This window comes from Theobroma cacao, chromosome 8 (assembly GCF_000208745.1).
Source record: "Theobroma cacao cultivar B97-61/B2 chromosome 8, Criollo_cocoa_genome_V2, whole genome shotgun sequence".
In the NCBI taxonomy this organism is placed as follows: domain Eukaryota; kingdom Viridiplantae; phylum Streptophyta; class Magnoliopsida; order Malvales; family Malvaceae; genus Theobroma; species Theobroma cacao.
In genome coordinates, this window is record NC_030857.1 from 15974462 (window position 1) to 15998933 (window position 24472).

At 33.3% G+C, this 24472-nt stretch overlaps 2 protein-coding genes across 4 annotated transcripts; one reads left to right on the plus strand and one right to left on the minus strand.

Annotated features, from left to right (window-relative positions):
* LOC18592656 (alkane hydroxylase MAH1) lies at positions 2469-3985 on the plus strand. Its single transcript, XM_007019494.2, has one exon. The coding sequence runs from the start codon at positions 2496-2498 to the stop codon at positions 3792-3794; it is 1299 nt and encodes a 432-aa protein (XP_007019556.2). The 5' UTR covers positions 2469-2495; the 3' UTR covers positions 3795-3985.
* On the minus strand, positions 5335-13030 carry LOC18592657 (protein LIKE COV 2). 3 transcript variants are annotated; one of them, XM_007019495.2, is made up of 8 exons: positions 12780-13030; positions 11944-11996; positions 11719-11828; positions 10169-10336; positions 8825-8922; positions 7224-7350; positions 6035-6150; positions 5335-5827 (listed from the first exon to the last, which is right to left on the minus strand). In XM_007019495.2, exons 1-7 carry the CDS (start codon positions 12891-12893, stop codon positions 6050-6052), a joined length of 771 nt encoding a protein of 256 aa, XP_007019557.2. In that variant the 5' UTR covers positions 12894-13030; the 3' UTR covers positions 5335-5827; positions 6035-6049. The 3 variants fall into 3 exon arrangements, with proteins under 3 accessions (XP_007019557.2, XP_017981778.1, XP_017981777.1); XM_018126289.1 differs by lacking the exon at positions 7224-7350 and adding an exon at positions 6694-6727 and having other exon boundaries at positions 12780-13028; XM_018126288.1 differs by lacking the exon at positions 5335-5827 and adding an exon at positions 6694-6727 and having other exon boundaries at positions 6057-6150; positions 12780-13029.

The window sequence follows — 24472 nt, forward strand, 5'->3', positions numbered from 1 at the left end:
TGTGAACCTCATTTGTGGTTTGCAATAAGCATTCAACAATTATGTACTATTGTTCTAATATTTACAGGCTATTTTATTTTAATTTTTAATTTATATTATATTATTATATTGTCTTTGTTTTATGTGATAGTTGATTTATTTAAATTAAAAATTTTGATTGTTGATTTTGTATTAGTCATTCAAAAAATATAAAAATTTTGCATCTCAAAAAACTAAAAGAATAAAAATTCAATAATTTTTTTAATTTCAATATAAAAAGCCTTATTGAATATTTCACTTAGGTCTTTGAATTTATTGAACCGTTTCTACTAATTTCATTTAATAAATCTCTTGCAATGTATTCAGTTTCAACAGTTAAAAGGTCTCAAATTCAAATTTTGATATGGCAAGATAAAATTTATAAGAATGGAAGAAGGTAAATTACGTTTCGTTGTGTACGTAATCCAATAAATAAATAAGTCTCTCGCAATTCTGTTCAATAAAGAAATATCTTCAACTAATGTGAACCCCAAACTATATGAATACATTGCGGGCCAGGGGGCGGCCCAACTTGTGGACAATTCTACTATCATCCATGATCCAAAATTCGTGGGATTTCAATTCCCGGAATATAAGAATGATAATTTGAAAAGCGAAGGGAAGCGGTAATATAAGAATTTTGAGTAAACTAGTCGTTTAGTCACTAAACTTTTTTTGCATAGTTACCAACATTATATGCGTTGTACCTTTGTTGATCATTCGTAATTAGTGATCACCAATGGAATGCCTCATTTGCATTCCGCATCACCCTTTCATTGTAACATGGCTAGTGCCATCATGGTATTTTTTTATTTTTTATTTTATTTATTAAGAGAAGAGAATTCGAATCTTACTTTTTAAAAAGAAAAATTATATACTAATTAATAAATCAAATATTTGAACATCACTATGGTATTTCTTTAGTGTCTAATGATGGGTGACCAACAAATAACGTAGACTTTTATGACATTAGTGATCAAATTGTAACTTTTCAAAAACAGGTGAGTAAGATATAGATGCATAACTTTATTGACCTAAATTTCCAAATATAAAACGAATACTACAATTTTTTTCCTTTTACAAATGGTCCCAATTTGAAGATTAATTTAACTTAATTTATTTTTAGAGAATGAAAAAAGAATAAGAGTGATACATCTAACGTAAAAATGTTCATATTGTTTCAAATATGTTTGTATGAAGAACCGTCTTCTATTGCTTTGCCTACTTGATCAAATGCTAAAGCTCAATGAGTTAAAAAAAAAAAAAAAAGATGCCTACCTGATCAAATGTTGAAGCTCAATGAGACCTCAACTTTTTTTTAATGTACAACTCAACCATATAATGGTAATCAACAGTAAGTTTGGTTTGATTTTGAGCAAAAATTTAATAATAAGTGTGCCTATTGTTTACTTAAAAGTTATGTTTATGTTTAAATGCCTTCCTCTAAATGAAAGAAAAAAAAACTGGTCCCAAGGGGAGAAGGCAACCGAGTGATTGCCAGGAAGGTACAGCCGAACCAACCTTCGCAAATTAGAATAGTGAAGTGAGGGTTGAGCCCAGCCTTTCCTGTATCCTGTCCTACTTCTTTCTAACCTCAATTAATACACTCATTTAAGTTTAAATAGTTGTGATTGGTTGTTTTAATGATTTAAGGAACGAAAATTTTATATATATTTAAATTTATACATATATTTTATGAAATTATAATTATAAGTAAACATTTTCAATTACAGTAATATGTCAAAACTAGAGAAATTACTATATTTTGACTCTATGTAACATTTTATGCTTTAGTCAATTCAGTGACAAAAGGAGAGGGGTGACGGCAGCTACCTTTCAGTTTTTAATTATTTTTTATTTTTGTAGTTATAAAATTGAAATATATAGTTTTGTCATGCCTAATAAAATTAAATAAATTGTTTTAGAACAGTGGTAAATCATTTAACTTAAGCTGCCTGGGTTTAATTTTAATTTTTTTTGTTTTTCCTTTTTTTTAAAGCCTTCATTTTTTTTTGTTTTCCTTTGCACACAATTTTCACCCTTTCTCCTATTCTATTTTTTTTATGAATCAATTAAAAATTTTTTCTCTCCAAACCAAAAACCTATATTAAACCCTTTTAACTTACACAAATTTGAAATCCCTTTCTCAAACCCTTTAACTCTAAACAATTTAAAATAATTTTCTCTTATTCTCTTTTTTCGTAAATCAATCAAAAAATCTTTTTCTTTCCAAATCAAACAACTATGCTAAACCTTTTAACTCACATAAATTTTTGAAATTCCTAGCATTTATTATTAATCTATCATAATTCATAAGTAATGTTTCTTTAATTTCCAAATCCTAATCCAATTTTAATTTTTACACTTGCTTTATATTAGTAATGTTTGAATTTATAAAAGATATTTTAGATCAGTTATTGTTATGTATTCTTAAATCCTTTTCTCACATTTTCTTGAAAGGCTTTTGGTTTGTCAACATGGATCTTATCATCACTAGCGATCCTGCGAACGTGCATCACATATTAAGCAGCAACTTCTCCATGTATCCGAAAGGGGTAGAGTGGAAGAAGCGATTTGATGTTTTTGGAAGTGGACTTATCAATTCGGATTTTGAGGAATGGAAGAATCGCAAGGTATTTTTTCGAGGCTATTTAAGCCATCAAAGGTTCCATGAACTCCTGCCAAAGATTTTTGAAGATAGCATGAAGAATAAGCTGATCCCAAGTCTGGAGCATGTCTCTAAGCAAGATATACCTGTGGACTTTGCAAGTCTACTTAAAGGGCATATATTTTATATTTCTTGCAGATTTGCTACTGGTTGTGATGCTTGTTCTAGCTTCCCTGTTAGTTTCCATGAAAATATCTTTCCAAATGCCATAGCGAATGCTTGCGAAGCCATATTTGCTCGCCATATCTTTCCAGAGAGTATTTGGAAACTACAAAAATGGCTGGGAATCGGAAAAGAAGGGAAATTACGTGATGCTCGGATAACAATTGATAACGTGTTGGCCGAGCAAATATCGCTAAAGCGAAAAGAGATGAGCGACAGAATGGCGGGGGAGGATATAGATTTCAATGCATTGGAACTTCACTTGATAGGACACAGACTCCTTGGACCTCTATCTGTTTCTAATAGCTTAATTAGAGACAACATGCTTGCTTTGATGTTCGGTACCCAAGATACTACAAGCACAGCCCTCAGTTGGTTCTTCTGGCTTCTTTCAAGGCATCCGGCTGTTGAGAACAGAATTCGAGAAGAAATACAAGAATATTTTCCCGAAAATGGAGAAACGAAATGGCTGGCCTATGGTGCTAAAGAGTTAGATAAACTGGTTTATCTCCACGCAGCTCTGTGCGAAACCTTAAGACTATTCCCCCCAGTTCCTTTCCAGACGAGGACTCCTCTTCAAAATGACACCCTTCCTAGTGGTTATAGAGTTAATCAGGGTCAAAATATCCTGATCTGCACATATGCAATGGGGAGGATGACATCTGTGTGGGGAGAGGATTGCCGTGAATTCAAGCCAGAGAGATGGATCACCCATGACGGAGGGATCAAACACGAACCAGCACACAAGTTCTTCGCATTCAATGCAGGGCCTAGGATTTGTCCTGGGAAGGATCTTGGTTTTACTCTAATGAAGGCAATTGCATCAACTATTATCCACAACTACCATGTCCAGGAAGTAGAAAACCACGTAGTGACCCCTAAATCCAGCATCATTCTGCATATGAAGCACGGTTTAATGGTTACAGTGAAGAAGAGATGGCCTTGACATTGGTCGTCTCATATACGACACTATATACGGATGCTGCGTTAGTAGCCAACTTGGCAGCCACCCAAAGATCCATGTTTTGGTTTTCTAATATCAAAAAGGTCAAATAAACAATTAAATAAATAAACAAAAAAGAGTTGCACCTTTAATTTGAAACATAGAATAAAATACTTAAGTCCAATTTTAACTTTTATTAATGCCTCAACCTTTTCGGTGTGAGGCAAAGCAAGCTTGAGCCAACTCCAAATTTGTGAGTTGATAATTTCAAATTACATGAAGATTAAATTAAAATCAGAATTTTTTTTGCATAAGAGTATTCTTAATTTCATATTATTTTTTCAAAGAGGATGCTTAAACATTTAGTGCTAATATATCCACATGGGCCCATTACTATAAAAAACAAATATATTAATTAACAAAATAAGCATTAAAAATAAAGAAAATCAACATAAAATTCAAGTTTGATTTTGATCCAAAAGTTAATACGTAAGTATTTGATCTGCAAGGAGCAAACTAACATAATTCTGATAGATGATTAATTTTCAATTTACTTAATGCTTAACTGGATCGCTGTTATCCAATTCACCTACCCCTTTGAGTGTAGCAAGAATAGGCCCATTCTCCGGAATGGCATTATTCGAGGCTTAACCTCCAACTTTGTGGTCAAGTCCACATGCTCTATTTAACGTAATCAGGCAACCTTATAATAAAACACTAAAAGCTTGTTTTGCCTTATATAAAAGTTATTATAAAATTCTTATAAAAAATAATAATTTTTAAAATTAAATTAAAACTCTTTGATAAGATATTTGATAAAATAAATTATATGAATTTTAATTTTGATTAAAATTATCAAAAAAATATTTATATGATCTTCAATCACTTAATAAATCAAAGTGAAATAACTATATTTTAAGTTTATATACAATTTCAGATGTTAAAATAAAAAAAAATCTTTAAAAAAACAAAATAATTGTCAAACTTGTATAATAGTAATAATATTAAATTTTTATTGATTTACCAAGTAATCAGAATATCATATTCGAATTTTTGTTTTTTTTTTTTAAAAAACGATGTATTTGATATTAAAATTGTTTTGGTGAAAAAGAAAAAAAAAACCTTCAAATAATATCTAAATGTAACTTTGAATTTTGAATTTTTTTTCTTAATCTTTATAAAAATAAAAAAATCTTAAAATTTACTATTCTGTTATTGAATCTTCTATTTTTTTTTTCTTTTTTCCTTTTAGTGGTAGGAGAGGAAAATTACGACTTGCACTGAAGACTGGTGATTTGCTAAAAAAAGAAGAGAGGGAAATTGATTGAGAAAAATATATTTTTATAGAAAAACTAATATATTTTTAAAAAAAGAAAAAAAAACTCCTCTCTCGAACGTTTTTTTTTAACTCCTTTTTTTTAATTTTGTTATTTAAAAATACTACTTGTTTTTTAAGAGCTTCTTAAAAATCCAGTTTGGCCCAACTTCTGTTTTTAAGAGGTAGATAAATTGAAAAAAAACCAGACCAAACAGACACTAAACCTTCCATCAAACAATTAACAAGTCATTATTTCTCTATGAACAATTTAGGGTCTTGATATCTCTAAATCCTCAGCCTTGTGCTGGGAACAAACTACAGCAATAGCTAGCTAGAGTATGTGGTCAAGCACAAAGTATCTGCAATTACCTTCACACGGTTGAAATGAAACTAAAAGCCAAAGCCATTTCAATTTAGTATCACAAACAAAATTGAGGTCCACTACCAGACTGTAGACTATGCTAGCATTTGCTTCTTAATTCCCTATTCCACAAAAAAATCTTGCGTGACAATATAAAGAACCAAATAAGGTGAAAGGGTATCTGGCGCTTTGTTTCTATACATGGCAAGTTATATAGATACAACAGTATGCGTGAACGAATCATGATCCAACCTTAATGTCGACACTTCAGCTAAAGGATCTTCCCATTATCATAGATCAGCCTTTCTGGGCATTTTAGAGTGTTATCTGAGCAAGAAATTCTCTACTTCTATAACCCTGATACAAACATAAATGTCCATATTACTATCCAGGTGTTATTTTTTATGACACTTTGACCATCCAAATCATCAAATGCCAAATATTTCTATTAGCAAATGATCTGGACAGAACAATAAAAAAAAAAACACACACACACACACACAACAATGACTTCCTACAAGTCCAGGGCTAAATCTCACAGGTAAAAGAGAATAGCAAAATCACCTGTTTTTAGTATCTTCACATTATTCTGTTCAGAGGAATCCTATTACCTTGATGAGGAATCCTTTGTACAGGGGATATTACTTGCGGCATTGTCATGCCAACTGAAACAATAATCTCTGCAGTAAGAAAGAAAATAGGATAATCACATAACCATGCAAAGATGAGTATAACCTACCAGCAATAAAAAATGAGACTTGAAGGATCTATTAAGGCACAACTCAACAGGTTTCCTGATTGATACTAATATATCCTTAAGTGGGGAAGAATGTTCAGTGCAATTTGTTGACACCTTTATTATTTTATTCTTTTTCGCCTCTTTCTATCACATTTCCAAATATCTTGGAAATTTCAAAAATTCACATTGTATTTCATAATGAGTATTAGTCAAGTAGAAAGATAGTCATTATATAGTTATATTGCTTGAATGTTGAACACCATCATACAGTGAGGGCTTCATGTATTTTCTCAATTTAGCAAAAGTGTAAAAGGTTCAAGAAGTACACTTCTGATCTAACTGAAATGAGAGATTTTGACAATGAGTTCTACAGTCTAACAAATATTGAGCATATATATATAGTACTAGCAGCACAAATACAAAACAAATGGTTGAATTTAAAGCCGCCTACAAATTGTAACTCTTTACTGTTTTAAGAATTTACCATTTTGTTTGCCCTGTCTAGTACACCAGTGTAGCTGTCGACAAACGATGACAGTTACCGTCAAAATCTAACATTTGTTTAGTTGCCAACTTGACTTCTAAAGCACCTAGAGAAATATCATCATGTTCTTTAACTACAATCACACCATTCACAACTTTCCCAACAAAGACAAAAAGCTAGCATTAAAAGTCTCTTAATACATAGCAAAAGAGTTGGGCAACACCTAAAAAGATTCAATGCATTGTAACGGGGAAGGCAATCAGTTATTGTAGCCATCAGTTAATGAAAATCAAAGAAGATTGAAGAGAGGATAATTGTAAAAGAAAGAGAGATATATGCCCATAATATGCTGCACCTACAAAATCTAGCATCATTATTTTTTATTCGAAACCATCATTAAAAGAATTGAATCTGTACAGAACCGACATGATATGATGCACAGAAACAGAAAGAAAAATTTTTTCTGCAAACAATGATACAAGAGACAACAAAATGCATCACACAATTATTTCAAAGAATAGACAACAGACCTATGCCTTCTCGAATAGTTAAGTTTGGCCTTAAGATCTCCTCAGAATTAACAAGAAATATGTCCCCAATGTATAGATGATTTGTTGGTACATAAACACTGCACAACTCTTCATCCCCATTATCCCTCTGGAATCAAACAGATAACCAATTATCGAATCAGAGAAGCTCAACAAGATGCAACTATAAATCACCTGACCATCTTTGCCAATGAAAACATTATCTTCCCAGATATTGCATCAGGCTTTTCCAGAAACTTAAAACTTCCACTTGCGTGGATATTGCTGACTTATGCTTTACTCTTAAGCTTAATTTCAAGAGGAAATTTGTGATCTTCCTCAATCAATCCAGAGTAAACTGATTTACAAAGGGAACCAATTCTATTTATATATTACCTAGACTTTTAGCATCCAGTGTCACATTTCTGTGTAAACTTAAAATATGGAAGAATGTGATAGCTAGCAATAATTAAATTCTGTATGAAGCCACAATCTAATCTATATAGCAGATTGGGAGGAAAGTAAGTTTCCCACTGCTGAAAAATGTCATTCTAATCTATTTACCAAATTAGGGACGAAAGCAATATTCCTATTTCAACAGAGGATTTTACTCTGTTTAAAAAGATGAAACAGAAATTAACAGCAGCAATTCACTTGATGGACAATTTACTCAAAGCAATTCCATTTACTTTGAATAGGCATCTCTCATTAGGGCTGAGCATGCAGGCGGTTGAAATCACCCAACCCACGGTTTTCAGCAGTTTCGGCCAAAAATGGTTCGGTCAATTGCCTCCAGTTGAGGAGTCGGTTGATCATGGCGGTTTGGGTGGTTGATCAGTTCAGCCATTGATGGAGAATCCTTCACCCCAACACTGACCGAAAAACCGACCCCTGTAAAGTGAAAGGCTAAGGTGTAACCATTATAACCAGGGATCAGCTGGCTTGAAAGGCAGCCAACGAAACAATTTAAAGCTGCAACTGATCAAGAACCGCATCAAGAACCCAAAGTCACCAGAGAAATCACAAACGACGACCAGGAAAAGGATCATAACAAACGCTAGTTTAGAAGCAAAGCTTAGGAGAACAAAGTCAGAAGAGATATCAAACAGTGGACTCATTACAAGACATGTGTTTAGGCACAAGGTCAGAAGATACAAGCTTTTGGATGAGGTTTCAAATTTAAAAAAGGACTCCAATGCTTATCTGAAAAAACGAACGTACATACAGAGATGGTTATGGTTTTGTTTTCTTGAGGGGAATTTTGCAGCCGTTAGAACCAACCAACCATGGTCAGTCACGATTTGATCGGCTTCTCCTTTGCCTTGGTCAGTGGCGGTCAGTTCCGCCACCCTGGTCAACTTGATCAGTTGTGGCTTCCTCCAAAACTGAGGCCGACCAAACCACCCGATGCTCCTCCTATCTCTCATGCTTGATATATATATATATATATATATTTATAAAGAATTTGGAAATAGGTATCCTGGCCTACAAATTGTACCCAATTAACAAATAACATTCAATGTGCACAAGATGGTTCTCAATAAGCTCAACCAAATTGTAAAACTATAAGACCTGATTATTTGAATTGGATAAGTATTACTTACCTGAAGGATAACAGAAGATGTGATAAAACCAAATGCATATTCACCAAGACGAGGATGACGAATAATTGCAACCTCTTTAAAAGCACTAGTGTTTTGGTCTGTGAAAAGGAAAAAGAAAAGATAAATTATCGAGTTTGATTACATCAAGCATCAACTCACTAATTCCTAAATTTATTAGTTAGGAGTACACATGGAAAACCAGCTTAGGTGAATCATCAAACAAGGATTAGACAAGGCAAGCCATCAGAGATTTCTACTCGCATGGTATCACTCTATTAAACAAGCTCCATTTCCCCTCGTATAAGCATTTTGAGATCCATAAGCATAGCCAAAATTTTCTCACAAATGCTCTTCTACCCTCTACCTCTGCCCCACCCAAACCAAAAGAGCAAATTCTTCTTACCGGATCTGGTAAGAAACTAGAACCTGCCAGCTAAGCTCCAGCAATAATTTTTTAGATATTGCATTCTGGTTCATGATAACTAGTTAAAACAATCAATTTTCCTTTATGCCAGAATTTACTTTTTCAGATCCTATGAAAACGATTAGGCTAATCTACTTCAAAAAAATTAATATATGCAAGATAAAACAGAAGTCGAATTATATTCTTAATTATCTGTAACCTTTTTAGGTTGCAAATTTACTATAACAAAAAATAAAATATCATTACTTTTAACCTGATCATAAATAGGAAACTGTTTTACACCAAGCATCAACTCATTAATTGCTAAATTTATTAATGTCAAGAGTAAACATGGAAAACCAGCTTAGGTGAATTATCAAAGAAGGATATACAAGGCAAGCCATCGAAGACTTCTACCCGCATGGTATCACTCATTAAACAAGCTCCATTTCCTCTCATATAAGCCTTTGAGATCCCTAAGCATTGCCAGTTCTTTCTCACAAAATACTCTTCACCCTCCACCTCCACCCCACCCAAAAGAAAAAGAGCATATTCCTCTTACCGGATCTTCTAAGAAACTAAAACCTGCCAGCTAAGCTCCAGCAAGCATTTTTATTTATATTGCATTCAGGTTCATAATAACAAGTTAAAGCATCTGAGCCAGAATTTACTTTTCCAGATCCTATGAAAACTTCTTGGTTAATCTACTCCAAAAAATATATGCATAAATGTAAGATAAAACAGAAGTTAAATTATAAACTTATATATCCCTAACCTTTTTAGGTTGCAAATTTACTATATATAATAAACTAAATATCATTAATTTTGAACCTGATCATAAATTGGAAACTGCACATGATAACACCACATTCTATACCAATGGAAAAAGGGCACAGTAAATAAGAAGAAACTGTTTAGAATTAGATAAAAACTAGTATTACCAGGAGAAATAGCTGTGCTAACTTGTTTGGAGGCAGAGTATATGTGCTTTACAAAGGGCATTCGTCTGATTAACCATTCCCCAAGCCAGAAAACAGTGGCACCCAGCCATGATGAAGCAAATATGCCCACAAAAAATATAAACAATAGAGATGTAATGAACCCAAGGCCTGTACCACAAGACATACAAAATTTCAGTAAGAAATGCAGCTATGAGAATGAATACAAGGCACTCAAGCTCAAGGTTAATCATAAACAGCAAGATCGGGCAAGTTTTTAAAACAGTGCAGCAGAACAGGAAACAAATGAAAAAAAAATAACAAGATTTTCAAGCATCCTTTTCCACTAAAAAACCTGACTCCATGAAGGAATTTCAAACACAACTATCTTCTAAAACTGCACTAAGATTACTATGTACCTCATCAAAACACCAATAAATCAAATCCTGTAACAACAAATGCTTCAATCTGGAATAAGGTGAGTCAATAAGGAAGCCTAAAGTATCAGACACCAATTATTGTAGCCTCTAGTATACTCCAGAAGCCCATAAGGAACTGCCACCACCACTGCAGCCGTGGCCAGAAAGGAAAGCTGCCGCGTGCCAATGAAATCACACACAGTAATGCAGAATGCAAAGAAGATAATTCTGGAATTAACTTCCTATTAAGATTTTATTTTGTTATTTTCTAGTATTTTGGGGGCTTAATTATAATATCCCATAGATTTGGGGTTATATTTGGTATTCCATGTATATATTAGGGTTTAGGATCTTTGTATGTGATTCCCTTATGCTATTAGGTTTTGGTTTTAAATCAAGTTTGTCAGTATTTTAATTGGTGTCATTGGAGTAGGAGTTGTGGTTCGTTTAGAATTAGGGTTGGTAAGAGCCTATATAGATATCAATGTACTCTTTATGCAGATATAGAATATTATGAGAAATTTTTCAGAATTATTGCCATAGTGGTTGTGTGAGGCAATCAACCTTAGCTGTAACTCCTAACTCCCAAGGAACCATAGGTGTGAACCTTAGGTCTTCTCTCTTCTTAATTGTGTGATGATATCCTGGAATCCCAGATCTGAAGCTTAAGGATCATACCTTTCTACTTCTCTGTTCTTTATTCAATTTTTCCTGTTTTCCTCAAGAATATTAGATTATAAAACTATAACCCTAGCCTACTAGCTGCTCTTCATCAAGCAGTCAAAATAAATTGGCTGAAATTACAAAGAACAGCTGTAAAGCTCAGATTTATATCTCCCTTGATCATTCATCTGCCCTTGCCCTTTTCAATGTGTCAAAGATAATTAGCAACTAACTCATTTTTAAGGAATTTTTATGAATGGATGTAACAATAATATATTTCAACTGTTATCTCTAATAATGAAAGTGGAGGATACATGTTCAGACACCAAGAACTTTGCAGAATTTCACTATCCCTGTTACCGAAACATCGTAAGTAGACCAGCCATAAGCTGATACTGGTAACCTAGAACATAATTTATATATTTCTAAATATCAGCATGGGAAAAACATTCAGTTACTTTGAAACCTTACCAAATATGTCAACACCAAGCCTGGCATAGATTGGACTAAAGAAACCATCAACAAACTGAATAAACCACCATGTCACAAGAAATGTAACAGCAACTGGAAAGAGTACCACACTGTAATGTCACCACAAACAATTATACTGAGGGGAGAAAACAGTCAAAATTAAATAAGCAAACCAACAACAATTATTAAAGAAAGAAAAGAAAAACAGTTCAAAATGCTTGTTACCATCCAGTCATGAACTTCTTTGAGACCCAACTTTGTAGAACAGCATAGCAAGCCTGCCAAATGCAAGAGCTAACAACATAAGACATGCAAACGGTTTATTTCTAAAACAATAATTCAGTTAAATTCTATTCTAAATACCCAATCAAATCACATGTCTAGTGTAATGAGTGTACACCCATGTGGAGATGCACCTACATATGGGTGTGAGTACGTTCATACCCACATCAGCCTAGATGTGAGCACAAGTGCACAAGTTTGTGAGAAAATCTTTTCCTTCAATGCTTCATTTGGAAACAAGAATTTGAGAGAGTGAAATTGAATTTAATTAATTTTACAACTTACAAGGATGAGTGCTGTTATTGTATAATAACTAGAAAATATTCATTATACCAAATATATGGTCTTGAAAACCCTTATTCTCATTGCAATCATGTCCTATCACATCAGCTATCGCCCAACAAATCAAGACGTGATTCGTCATTAAAATTACCACATTAGCATAAATGGTTTATACTTTTCTTTTTCTTTTCTTGGGAAAACTAAAAATTTTAATGTTTATCAAATAAAGCAGGAAACTTCCTTTTCCTCCTGGCAGCATATATATAAGCATACCAAGCTTGCTTTCCATTAATAATTTCTCAGTTCTGCTTAATCTCTACTTAAAAAAAATTTAAACTAAAGCAGAGAATTAAACACTGAATCAAAGTCCATTTCATCAATTTATAAAATGGAGTAAATTTGTTATAAACAATTGATGTTGGGACGGTTAGACATAATCACCTTTTTTTTATTTTTGGAAAATAAAAGAAAAGGAAAAGTTTTGTTAAGAGAAATACCTTGCGAGTGGAGGAATTGGGAGAGCTAGGAGGAGATTTAGGGACATCGTCCGGATCACGACGAGCGAGTCCTTCACTCAGTGAACTCAACGTGCCTTCTTTTTCTTCGCCCATTGTTCACTTTCTTTTTTCTTTTTTCCGCTTTCTTGCTTTTATCTCAGTTGTGAGTTTTGTCAAAGTCGTCATTGTCTCTTGACTTGTTTTTCCAATGGTGGTTGTGCCATTGTTTGGCTATACGAATAACTGCCCCTCGGTTCCTAATAGGACTGGTCAATCAGGAATCGGCTCCCAGTAGCATTTTGACCCCTTGTGATTTTAGCTTTGACAAAGAATACTACGTATTCTTTTTTTTTCTTTTAACAATTAAACCCGGCCAAAGGAAAATCACTTTAGGAAAGATTAATCCCTCCTCCCTATACATAATATACTGTTTACACTTTATTATCAATTTTTTAAAAATTATTTTAAAATTTTAAAATTTTAAATATTTTTAATTATTTTTAATTAAATTTTTATATTTTTATTTTGAGACAAATAAATCTTTATAATTAACAGTTTATTAACTTCATTACTCAAAACAAAGCTTTTCATTTTATATCCACGTAGCATTAACTTGAAAGTTGACATTAATTTGGAAGTTGAAAATGTCATATGACCTTACAATCATACTAAATAAACATACCATGTTAATATCATAAATATCATCATTTTTCATCTCAAAACTCAAATTCAAGATTTTCATGGAATGAATATAACTATGAAGACTTATTGATGCATCACTCATCCATTTTTGTTATTTAGAAATAGTTGGAAGTAACTCTTTTTTGTTTGTAACTATTAGTTTTGTTCTTTTTCTTCCTTTGATAAAAATTTAAATCCTTTAGTAGCCTGTTTAGTGACATATTGAAGTTTAAGACTTCATAACATATGTAATTTTAAAAAAAAAATTTCTTGTTAAATTTTTATTTTTGATTTTTTTAATTTTAGAGAGAGAGATAGGTGAATTTGAATGACATCAAATATTATTTGACATCATTGAGATTTTATTGAACTCATTTTACTTACAAAAAGGGTATTTAAGTTTTTTTTTTTTTACAACACATGCTAAATGTTAATAGTTGATAGTTGAACTCTTTCTTTCTAATTAAGAAAATCTCAAGGGTTTCCTTGTTAAAAATACACACCTTCATATCTTCTCGGTGTTTCTTAACTTTACATAAACTTGAAGCGACAGACTTTCTTACTTGATTTGATCATAATTCCTTTTAAGGATCTAAATGGTTCTTTTCTAATACCTTGATAACCTTTCATTGTAAATATAGCCTTCGTCCCATACTATTCGTGGAAGCTCGGAAAGTGTCATTTTGGCTCTCCTTCGTATGCAAGCTTGCTTGCAATTGTTCATTTTCCTTTTGTAGCTTACTATCACGATCCAATTCTAAACCATGATCGGTGCAAAGGCTCAATAGACAAGGTCCACTAGCCCAAAGCAAGCATCATGATTCATTAGACATAATCAGGTCTCATATTTCTTGCATTACAAGAAGTTTTCTCAACCATTTACCAATAAATATAAATACACACAAAATTGATGGTCCAATGCACATCTCGTGTGCCTATCATGTTCATAATGATATAAACCATATACAACATTTTATATCTTAGTGCATATCATCACTATCAACAAAATTTAAATAATTAACAAGCCAAACCTTGGCTACAAGATTAGGTGCTCTAACACTTTACCAAAAAATGTAAAAAAAAAAAAACATTTATACACAAAAAAAGGTAACACCTATTGAATGCCTTTCACCAATACTTATCAAAAGTTTCACATCCCATTTTCTAGAAATATTGTGATCGACACATGGACCCAGACAGGTATAGCTTGCTAGGCCCGAGCAAGCCTCTTTACCTTAATCATACATTCATTAATCAATCACACATGGCTCATTTACCGACATCATCATCATACAAGTTTATAACGTTAATCACATAATCATAATCATTCATGCATAGGCGTAGATACACAATTATGAACCTTTCAACATAAATAGTGTATACATTTTCATTCATAAACTTTGTACCTTGCACAATATATATATATATATATATATATATATATATATATATATATTGAATTTTGTAAATGGACCTTAGGTGCTTATATAGGGTCACAGGCCATCATTCATAATATTCACATAATTTTGTATAAGAAACTTACCATCCAATAGCTCAACATTCTAGTATCAACAATTATTTATAAACAAAGATAAAAGACTAATTGGTCAAGTAAAACATGACCCAACTCCCTAGTCTTCAAAAAGGTAGCTATGTCACTTACCTAAAAGAAGAACAGACCACATTTCTGTGACTCAAGTGCTCGACAACTATTACTGATTTGCAACAAAAATAAAGAAAACTAACATGTGAGTCACAAAGACTCCATGAGTGGATACGGGAAAGGGACAAGTCAAAGGGTTAGAGCTTTTGCACAAAGAAGCATTTATATAACCATGCATGTATGATCTTTCAAATACGCATAAGGAACTTGTAAGAAAATAATCATGCTTTCAAACAAGTTTCATAAATTCTTAAGAAATATGAATCAAACCTTTATACAATTGAAAATCAAATTCAACAATAACGAAAAATTCGTTTCCTACTTTATGAAGTCTTATACTCCTTTAAAACCCAAATTGAGTAAACCATTTGAATCATAATTAAAAGGGCTAACTTATGCATTCATTTTCAAATGTCATGGTGTTGAGACTTGCCTTCTAGGGCTCACCAACCATGCACTTGAAACTCAAGAAAGACGGACTATTCGACAACAAATATCATAAATCAACTTTACATTTTACCTTCATAATTGACTAAGGAACCTTGTTCCAATATTCCATAAATCATACTAATGGAAAAAATAAACATCATAATCATTAAATAAATTTAAACACAACATAAACATTCATCAAATAACTTTTTGATAGAATAACCCTCGTTAACCATGGGCCCTATGGTATATCTCTAATAACTTTTTACATAAAGTTATTTGGCCATATTTGAGTACTAAACTAGCTAAGTTCTTGAGATTTATGTTTAGAATTAGGTGTTTTTAATTATTTTTTCTTAATTAGCTTAGATCATGTTGAGTTATTTTATTTTAAGTTGTTTTAGTTTAATTTTATATTAAATTGCTTTTAATTTAGTTATTACTAATTTAGTCTATTGCTTGTGAAGGTTCTCAAATGAAAGGGCTTCAACTGGTGATGAACCGTGCAAGTATGGCTAGTGCTTCTCTTGTACATGTTTCAGTATTTCAAGCATAACTCTTATCCTAAAAGTCCAATTGATGTGATTTTTAAGCCATTGGAAAGATACCTATCATGCTAAAACGAGTTGACAAGTTGAAATGTCAAACCGAGAAATTGAGAGAATTTTAGAGAAAGTGGTATCCCCATCAAGGAAGGATTGGGCCAGTACACGTAATGATGCATTAACGGCGTATAGGACCATTTATAACACTCCACTAGGTATGTCCCCATTTTGATTGGTATTTGGAAAAGTGTGTCACCTTTCGATTAAATTGGTGCACAATGCATTTTAGGCCATCAAGAAATTAAATTTTGACTTGGAAGTAGTGTGTGAGAAGCTATTTCTTCAATTAAATGAGATGGATGAACTTCGCTTGGAGGCATATGAAAATGCCAAGTTGTACAAGGAAAAGACGAAGAGATGGCATAATCAAAAGATTGTTGAGCATCGTTTTGAGCCAGGTTAGCATGTGTTGTTATTTAATTCCCAATTAAATCTATTTCTGAGCTAGTTAAAATCAAAATGGTCTGGACCCATTATTGTATCCAAAGTGTTTCCACATGGAGTAATGGAAATAGTTAATAGGTCGACAAATGAGACATTTAAGGTGAATGGACAACAATTAAAGCATTACTAGGGAGGTGAAATTGATCGTCAACGATCCTCCATCCATTTTCTCAACCCCAAATAAGCTTTGAAGGATTCTAGCTAATGACTATAAAGGAAACGCTTCTTGAGAAGCAACTCAAGTTTCTAAATTTAGCTTACTTTAGTTTTTAGTTTCTTTTGTTTTAGTTGCAATTTTTGCTTACTATTTGATATCTTTTATATTCTAAAGTTTTTGCATCTTATTTTGCAAGTATGAGGAGTAAAAAATTCAAAATAAAATAATAGATAAAATTAAAAAATTTAAAAAGACCAAAGTCACAGCCCTCACTGCTCAAAGTTGCGGCATTGGAATTACAAATTCAATATGCTGAAATAGAATGCTTCAGCATTGCAGCCCTTATTACTCAAAGATGAGGCATTGGAATTAGTAAGACATATAGCTAAAATAAATGCTTCAGCATTGCGACACCGAAACCCGAAGCGTAGTGCAGTAAGGTTGAGAACCACGGCTCTCAAAATGAAAGCCACGATGATGGGTCAGGGCCCAACCTTAACCATGTTTAAGGACCTATTTTTTTTTACTCTTTTTCTCCCATTTTACAACTGCCTAAAACCCCCAAACACTCATCCTTCCTCATTTTTCACTTTTTCTTGCATCCACACTACTCTGCCACTTGTGCTTTTAAGTTGTAAGTGTTTAAAATCATCCCATTCATAAACCCATTCACCATTCATCATCTTCTCCACATATTCACTCAAGTAAGTGTGTTCTTCAAAATTTTTATTAGTTTTTGAGAATTTTTGTGACAGTGATTGCCATTGTTGGATTTAATCAATTTTTCATGTTAGATGGGTAAATTATGCTTGATTGCTGATGGGCATGTCATTTTTAAAAATCTTGGTTGGATAATGGACTTGTACTTACTTTAATGATAGTGGGTTGAAATTCTTGATGAGTATGGTGTGGGTTAGTGGAATGTTGACTGATTGTTGTTGGGTATGTTGTAATTCTTAATGATTATGGTGGGGTTAATAGAACTTTGCTTTGGTGATGATAGGTATGTGGACATAATTACAATTTTTGGTTCGAATAAGTTGAATTAGGAATCACTTGGACTATTGCAGTTCCATATTTGTTAACCTTTTATATTTTATGCTCATCTTTTCAAAGACTTTAGAGATAATTGAAATCTTGTTATTTGGGTTGCCTTCATCTAGCTGGTTGTTGGAATTTCTTACAGTAATGGCACTTAAGCATTTAAAACCAAGTTCTAGTGGCATGTTCTATCGGACAAAGTTCATCTCAATTGGTGCTTCAACATGATATTATAGTTCACTGATTAAGAAGGTGCCCATCCCTGAACAAGGTTTAAAAATTCCTTTAGTCCATTAGAAAAAGACACATCAAATGATTGAAGAGCGACATTGGTAGCGATTGTATGCCCAACCTAAAGTTGCGGTCGTGCTAATGGTAAGGGGGTTTTATGCAAATGCTTTTGAACATATTGATGGTGTTGCTTTTGTACGTAATAAATAGGTACCATTCGACAATCAAGCCATCAATGAATTCTTTGGAACTCCAAATATTGAAAATGATGAATATAGGAAATATTTGGGTGATCATCAAGATTATCTTGCGATCATCTTAAAGCTTTGTGTTTCAGGCACACAATGGAAAATCTCCCATGGAGAACTTGTCTCATTCCAACGAACTGTAATGAAGAAAAAGTTGAAAGTGTGGCTACATTTTCCATTTACACAAATCAGCGATATTACAAAGGATCTTGTAATTCTCATTTATGCCATTTTGACTTGTAAATCCATCAACATTGATAAGGTTATCTCTCATGCCATACTTTAGACGGGTCAAACTAAATAAGATGGTATAGGTTTCCCTTCTTTGATAATTGCCTTGTGTGGGAAAACTGGTGTGCAATGGAATGATAGAGAAGAATTGCAACAACCTAAAGTGCCAATCACCATGGGAATTCTAAGGTTGGAAGAGTTTGTAGCTGTAGTTGGTAGTTCTTCCTAGGCTGTTCCACAACCTCCATAGAGGACTCCGACTTGTAATATAGCTCAATGGATGGAATAGATTGATCACCATCTTGATCTCCAAGAGAGGCAGAATCGAGCACATGAGCAAATGCGAGCCTATGCAGAGCATATTGGGATGGATATTGCTACTTTACCTTCCTTGCCTATGGATTTAGACTCTGAAGATGATTTCATTGAGGAAGATGAGGACCAGTAGAATGTGGCTACAACTTGAGGTGAGTGTTTTCTCTTTTTTACTTCGCATAACATTGGGGACAATGTTCACTTTTTTAAAATTTTGAAGTTTTTAGATTTTTATGTTTCTGTTTATGATTTTTTTTTATGTTTATGCTTATGTTTTGAAGTTTAAGCTTATTTATTTAGAATGATAATTTAAGAGTATTTGAATTTAGGAAAATGTTGAAAATTAAAATTAGAGTTAGTGCACCAATGAAGTGATCTACCTATCCAATGATGATAACTAATTATCTTGTGAATCTTTTGCTCTTAATAATCATGAACACTGTTTGAATATCATGTGAAGTCTTATGTTTAGCATCATGATCAAATGATATCTCCATACATGAGCACTATATCTTTTGCATTTAAACATCATGTCTGTTTAGAGAAAGTTTATGTAAATGAAGATTTAGAACTATGTTTAGAGTTTTAGAATTTGTTTGAATCTTCCTTGAGAAAAAATCATGAGGCTATACTTAGTTAGGGAGATGACTTAGGCCATCCTTGGACCGATTGAGCCTTTCAAGTCAACTTATTCACATTTTTATCCCCAGTATACCCACGTGAGCGAAAATTGCCCTTTTCTTTGATTTAACACATAAAAAATATTAGCTTAGCTTTTGAGAAAGGTTTTTCCTTTCCACTTTTATAACCTTCACTCCTAAGCGTATAAATTGTTTTAGGAAATATATGTTGAGCTATTTGATGAAAAAAGTGAAAAAGATGAAGTATAGAGAAAAATGCAAAGTTTTTGTGAAGAATTCATCCCACTACTAATGAAAGAAAAAAAGTTTAGGGTTGTTGAATTGAGAATAAAAACAATGTTTAATGAATGAAAAGTAAAAGTGAAAAAAAAAAGTGTACCCGGTGAAGAAATATAATAAAGTTATATAGGTCTTAAAACAATTATTTGTTTAGGGTGACTGAAGCTACATATTGTTGTATATTTTACCTCAACCTTAGCCACATATTACAAGTTGAACAAAGTCCTAAAAATCTTTAATTGAGTATTAGCTTACATTAGTAGAGAGGGAGATGAAAAGCAAACTTATGAAACTTTAATCTAGTTTGAAGTTTGCTTAAGTATAAACCTATTTGAAGTTGTCACGACCCAAATCCAGGGTTTGTCATCAGCACACATGAGCTAGGCAGGCAAGCTCGCGAACTCGAGGAAGCCTTCGCTCATAAACCTAATTAACATAAATCATATACATGAGGCCCTTGGCCAACATCATATCCATTAACATTTAAAATATTGAACGTACATAGTTCACAATTTAGCCCCATGGCTCATATTCTTACATTAGACTTAAATATAAAAATCCACATGGCCATATGTTGGCTAATCATCATTTTAAATCTTTGATCGTTTCATTGCATGAAATCATATAGGGTAGTGCGGTTCCCATATAATCTGTTTAAGACATAACCATTTTTACATTGTAGAACTTTAAGACTCGTCTATGACTCAGCAGAGATAAAATGCTAGTGGATAACATGCCACTTGCTAAAAATTACGTGTCTGATGTCAACAACACTAAGCCACCTGATCATCGATGTCTATGTACTTTCACAATGCAATCAAAAGGGGTGAGTCATACTAGTACTCAGTGAAAAAGAGCATATATCAATTGTAAATGTGCAGGGGTAGTTGCTACACGTATCCTCTAAACATGCATAAACAATAGTAAACTCAACATACTCATATCAAGACAAGTCAGACATCACCTGTCATAAACACATTATCATCATCTTGGCAGCCGTATTACGCTGCTACATACAAACATCATTGTGCCTAAAAAAGTAAAGTGACCTGTGTCTATCATTCTTACCACATTTGTTCATCAACGTCGACTATGGGCTTACTTTATCATATGAGTTGGCCCATTGTACGACCATCTACATTGTAAAGCCCGACCTTATAAAACACTAGTCATGACATACATGTGATGATAGCATGATTGTATGTTAGGAGAGTCCCGACAAATTTACAAAAGTCGGTATTGTACCTAGAGGTACAACAAAGTTGATTTAATCCTCGAACTAGATCAAATAGGAATTTTAAGGTGAGATTAAGATCGTCATAGTCCAAGGATGATTCAAAATGGTAATTCGGAGTTTGAGGATCAATTTGGAGTCGAATCAGAATTTTCACTATCTAGGGGTAAAATGGTCATTTGCCACTTGGAGATAAAATGGTAATTTTTAAAAAAGATTTATTTGTCCCCATTTGACTTATTGGAGTATGATTTGAGTATTGGAGTACGATTTGAGGTTTAGAAGTGAAAAATTTTAATTTCGGCATAATTTGGAGTATAGGGGTAAAATGGTAATTTTGCCACTTAAGGGGCAAAATTGTAATTTTCCACCACCAGGACAATTTTCCAGCACATGGTCTTCCTTTATCCTCATTTTTGACCTTTGACTAATCATGTGGTGGAGATTAAATGTATAAATTTTTAAAATTTTAAAAATGGATCAATGAGAAAATGCCATGTGTCAAGCTTAGGATATTTTATTATTTAACTTAAAAATCAGCATAAATCAGCCCATTACTCTCCAAATATTCGGCCAAGCAAGGAATAGAGGGAAAGAAAGGAAGAACAAAACCCAGGTGAGGAATTTCAAGAGAAAAAGTGTGGAAAATCAAGGAAAACAAGTAAAAAAGGTAGGATTTTTCAACTTAAGCTTGAAATCTATTTTCCTTAAGCATTTCCCCTTATTTTCCACGCTTAAATTACATATTTTTATGATGAATTGTTGGCTGATCAAAATGGGTTAGGAGAGAGAAAGTTGTTGGATTTATTTGATTTTAAGTTATGTTAGTGTTTTTAGTTAGTTTAGCATATTTAGAAACAAAACAACAAGAAAAGAATTTATTTTCTCCCCCAACCATTAATGGCTGAATTTACCATGTAGTGAGTGAGGATGAGTTTGATTTTATTCTAGGAGAATTGGTTAAGGAATAATGAATTATGAGCCTAGAAAAATAATGGGAATTTTCGGAGCAAAAATACGAATTTTTACCCACTAGGGGTATTTTCGTAATTTGCTGTTGGGACTGATAATTTGCACCACACTGAGGGACATTAAGTTAATTTGGGTGCAATTGAGGTATAGAAACTGAAAAGAATTAAATTGGAGTTTAAACGGACCCGTTAGGAATTTAATCGGGTGATAAGACGAATTAGGCCAATACCGGGTTTAGATAGTTACCAGTGCATTTTTGCATTCCATATCATGCATTGGTAGTCTAAATTAGTTTAATTTTGATTTAGTACCAACTTGGTGAAACTCTCGATTTTGTATTGTGTCAAGGTGGTGAGTCCTCCGATAAAGGCAAGGAAATTGCATCCGAGGACCAGTAGACAGAGTGCTTCGAAAGTCTGCATTCTAGACATTGTGAGTAAACTTACTGTCATTTTAATTATCTAGGGTGGTTTTTAGATGCTTTCATGAATTCTATGGAAAAAGGAATTTAAAAAGATAAATTTTCATGTTTTATGAATAAATGAGTTTCAATGAAATTAAATTATAAATTGTTTTGAAATTAATAGTGATTTTGAAAAATAGAGTACACGGAGACTGTTAATTGTGGCAATTTGATTGTTTAAATTGATTGGCTTATGATAAATCGAGCATGATTGGCTAGTTGGCAATTGTATTGAAATGCGAATTGTTTGGTTACCTTGAAAAACTACGAATTACAAAATTGCCATATCATGTTATTGAGTTTTATTATATGGTGGATTATATATTAATTAATCACTGCAGTAGGGGGTTTCTGTGGACCAGCCTTTTAGAGGGGCACGGTAAACCCCATTATATTCTTACCTCGAACGGAGAGGCGCGTAGGGTATCTCCTGGGGTAAAGTTTAGGGTTCACTTCACGCTAAACCACCACGTGAGGGGGAACTCAGCCAACGCCAAGGAACGGCTATGTTTTCAAAACAAAAACATGATTTATGTGAAATGTGAATTTTAATAGCCTTGGCGGTCTCGGTAGGATGCCTCGGCCAAGGTGTCCCCGAGAATGGATTTATGGCACAAGCCTAGATTTTTATGAGATTCATAAGCCTCTTTACGTGTTTTGAACAAAATGTGTTCTAATGCTATAACCCAGTTTATGATGATTTACTTTATTGTCTCCATGTACTCAACTCTAGATGTTTATGATGATGTTTGTTTACTCATTGGGATTTTATAATCTCACCACCCTCCTTTCCACCCATTTCAGGTTCAGTATAGACTGTAGATAGCTGATCTCATCGAGGACTACAGTGGGATCTGCATTTTCCAAACCGTAGGTTCACAGTCCTCTTTACTTTTGTTTATTCGGGGGCACTCTTGTTATTGTAAATTAAATTAAATATTTTGGCTTACTGTATTTAAGTATGTATAAATTTATTTAGCTTTTACGTTATAAAAATTATTCACGTATAACTCTATAAATATTGTTTTATAAGAAAATAGAATATTTTACTTAATATTTCTTTTATTTTCTTATTATATTCAAATAACCATAATTTCGTTTTAAATGAAGATTTTAGACTTTTAAACTCATTTTGAATATGAATTATGTGTTTTGTACTTGTATATTATGTTTTAGCTAGTTTCAAAATTTTTAAGAAAAAAATGACCAAAATACCCTTGTGAGACGAAAATTAATATTTTATTTGTTTTTAGTTGAAAACAGTTTAAAATCTTTTAGAACACGATATTTGATAATGGTTGCTCACAAGGGAAATGAGAAACTGATAATAAAGCCTTGCGAGGTTTTAGGTTGACATTCCGAGCAATGAGTGTCTACCGAGACACCGCGACGGTTGTCATGGGCTCGAGGGGAGTACCGGGTCGTGACAATTCGATTGGTATAAGAGCTTTTAGTTTTGAAGATAAGAGTTTTTCGTTTTAAAGTTGTTTTAAAAATTTACAACATCAGTGTGGCCTTGGATTAAGTTAAGTTAGGTTGAATAGAATGCATGCATCTGCATATAGAGCCTAAGGTTACCTAAACTTACTCGTATTCTTTTAAAGATTATAATGCCTCCTCGACATGGACGCCCACCACTCACTAGATCGGTTGGGAGGGGAAGAGGTCGTTTCCAACGTCATCAGCCAGATACAATAGAGGAGGAATCAGCTACATCCACCATTCGGGCAGCACCTGCTGCTGAGCAGGTCGAGACTCTTCCACATCCTCCACCTCCTCCGCCACATACTAGCATTCCCACCATGCCTACTGAGGCAGCACAGGCATTGGCAGCTTTCTTTACCGCAATGGCTAGTCAAGCTCAGACTAGTCAAGTTTCACCTATAGTGCCTCCAGCTACTCCTTTAGTTCCACCACCAGTACAGGATGTATCCATTTTCAAGAAGCTAAAGGAGGCTAGACAGTTCGGTTGTGTGTCTTTCGCGGGTGAGTTGGATGCCATTGTGGCAAAGGACTAGATTAATCAGGTTTCAGAGACTCTCTTTGATATGGGATTAGA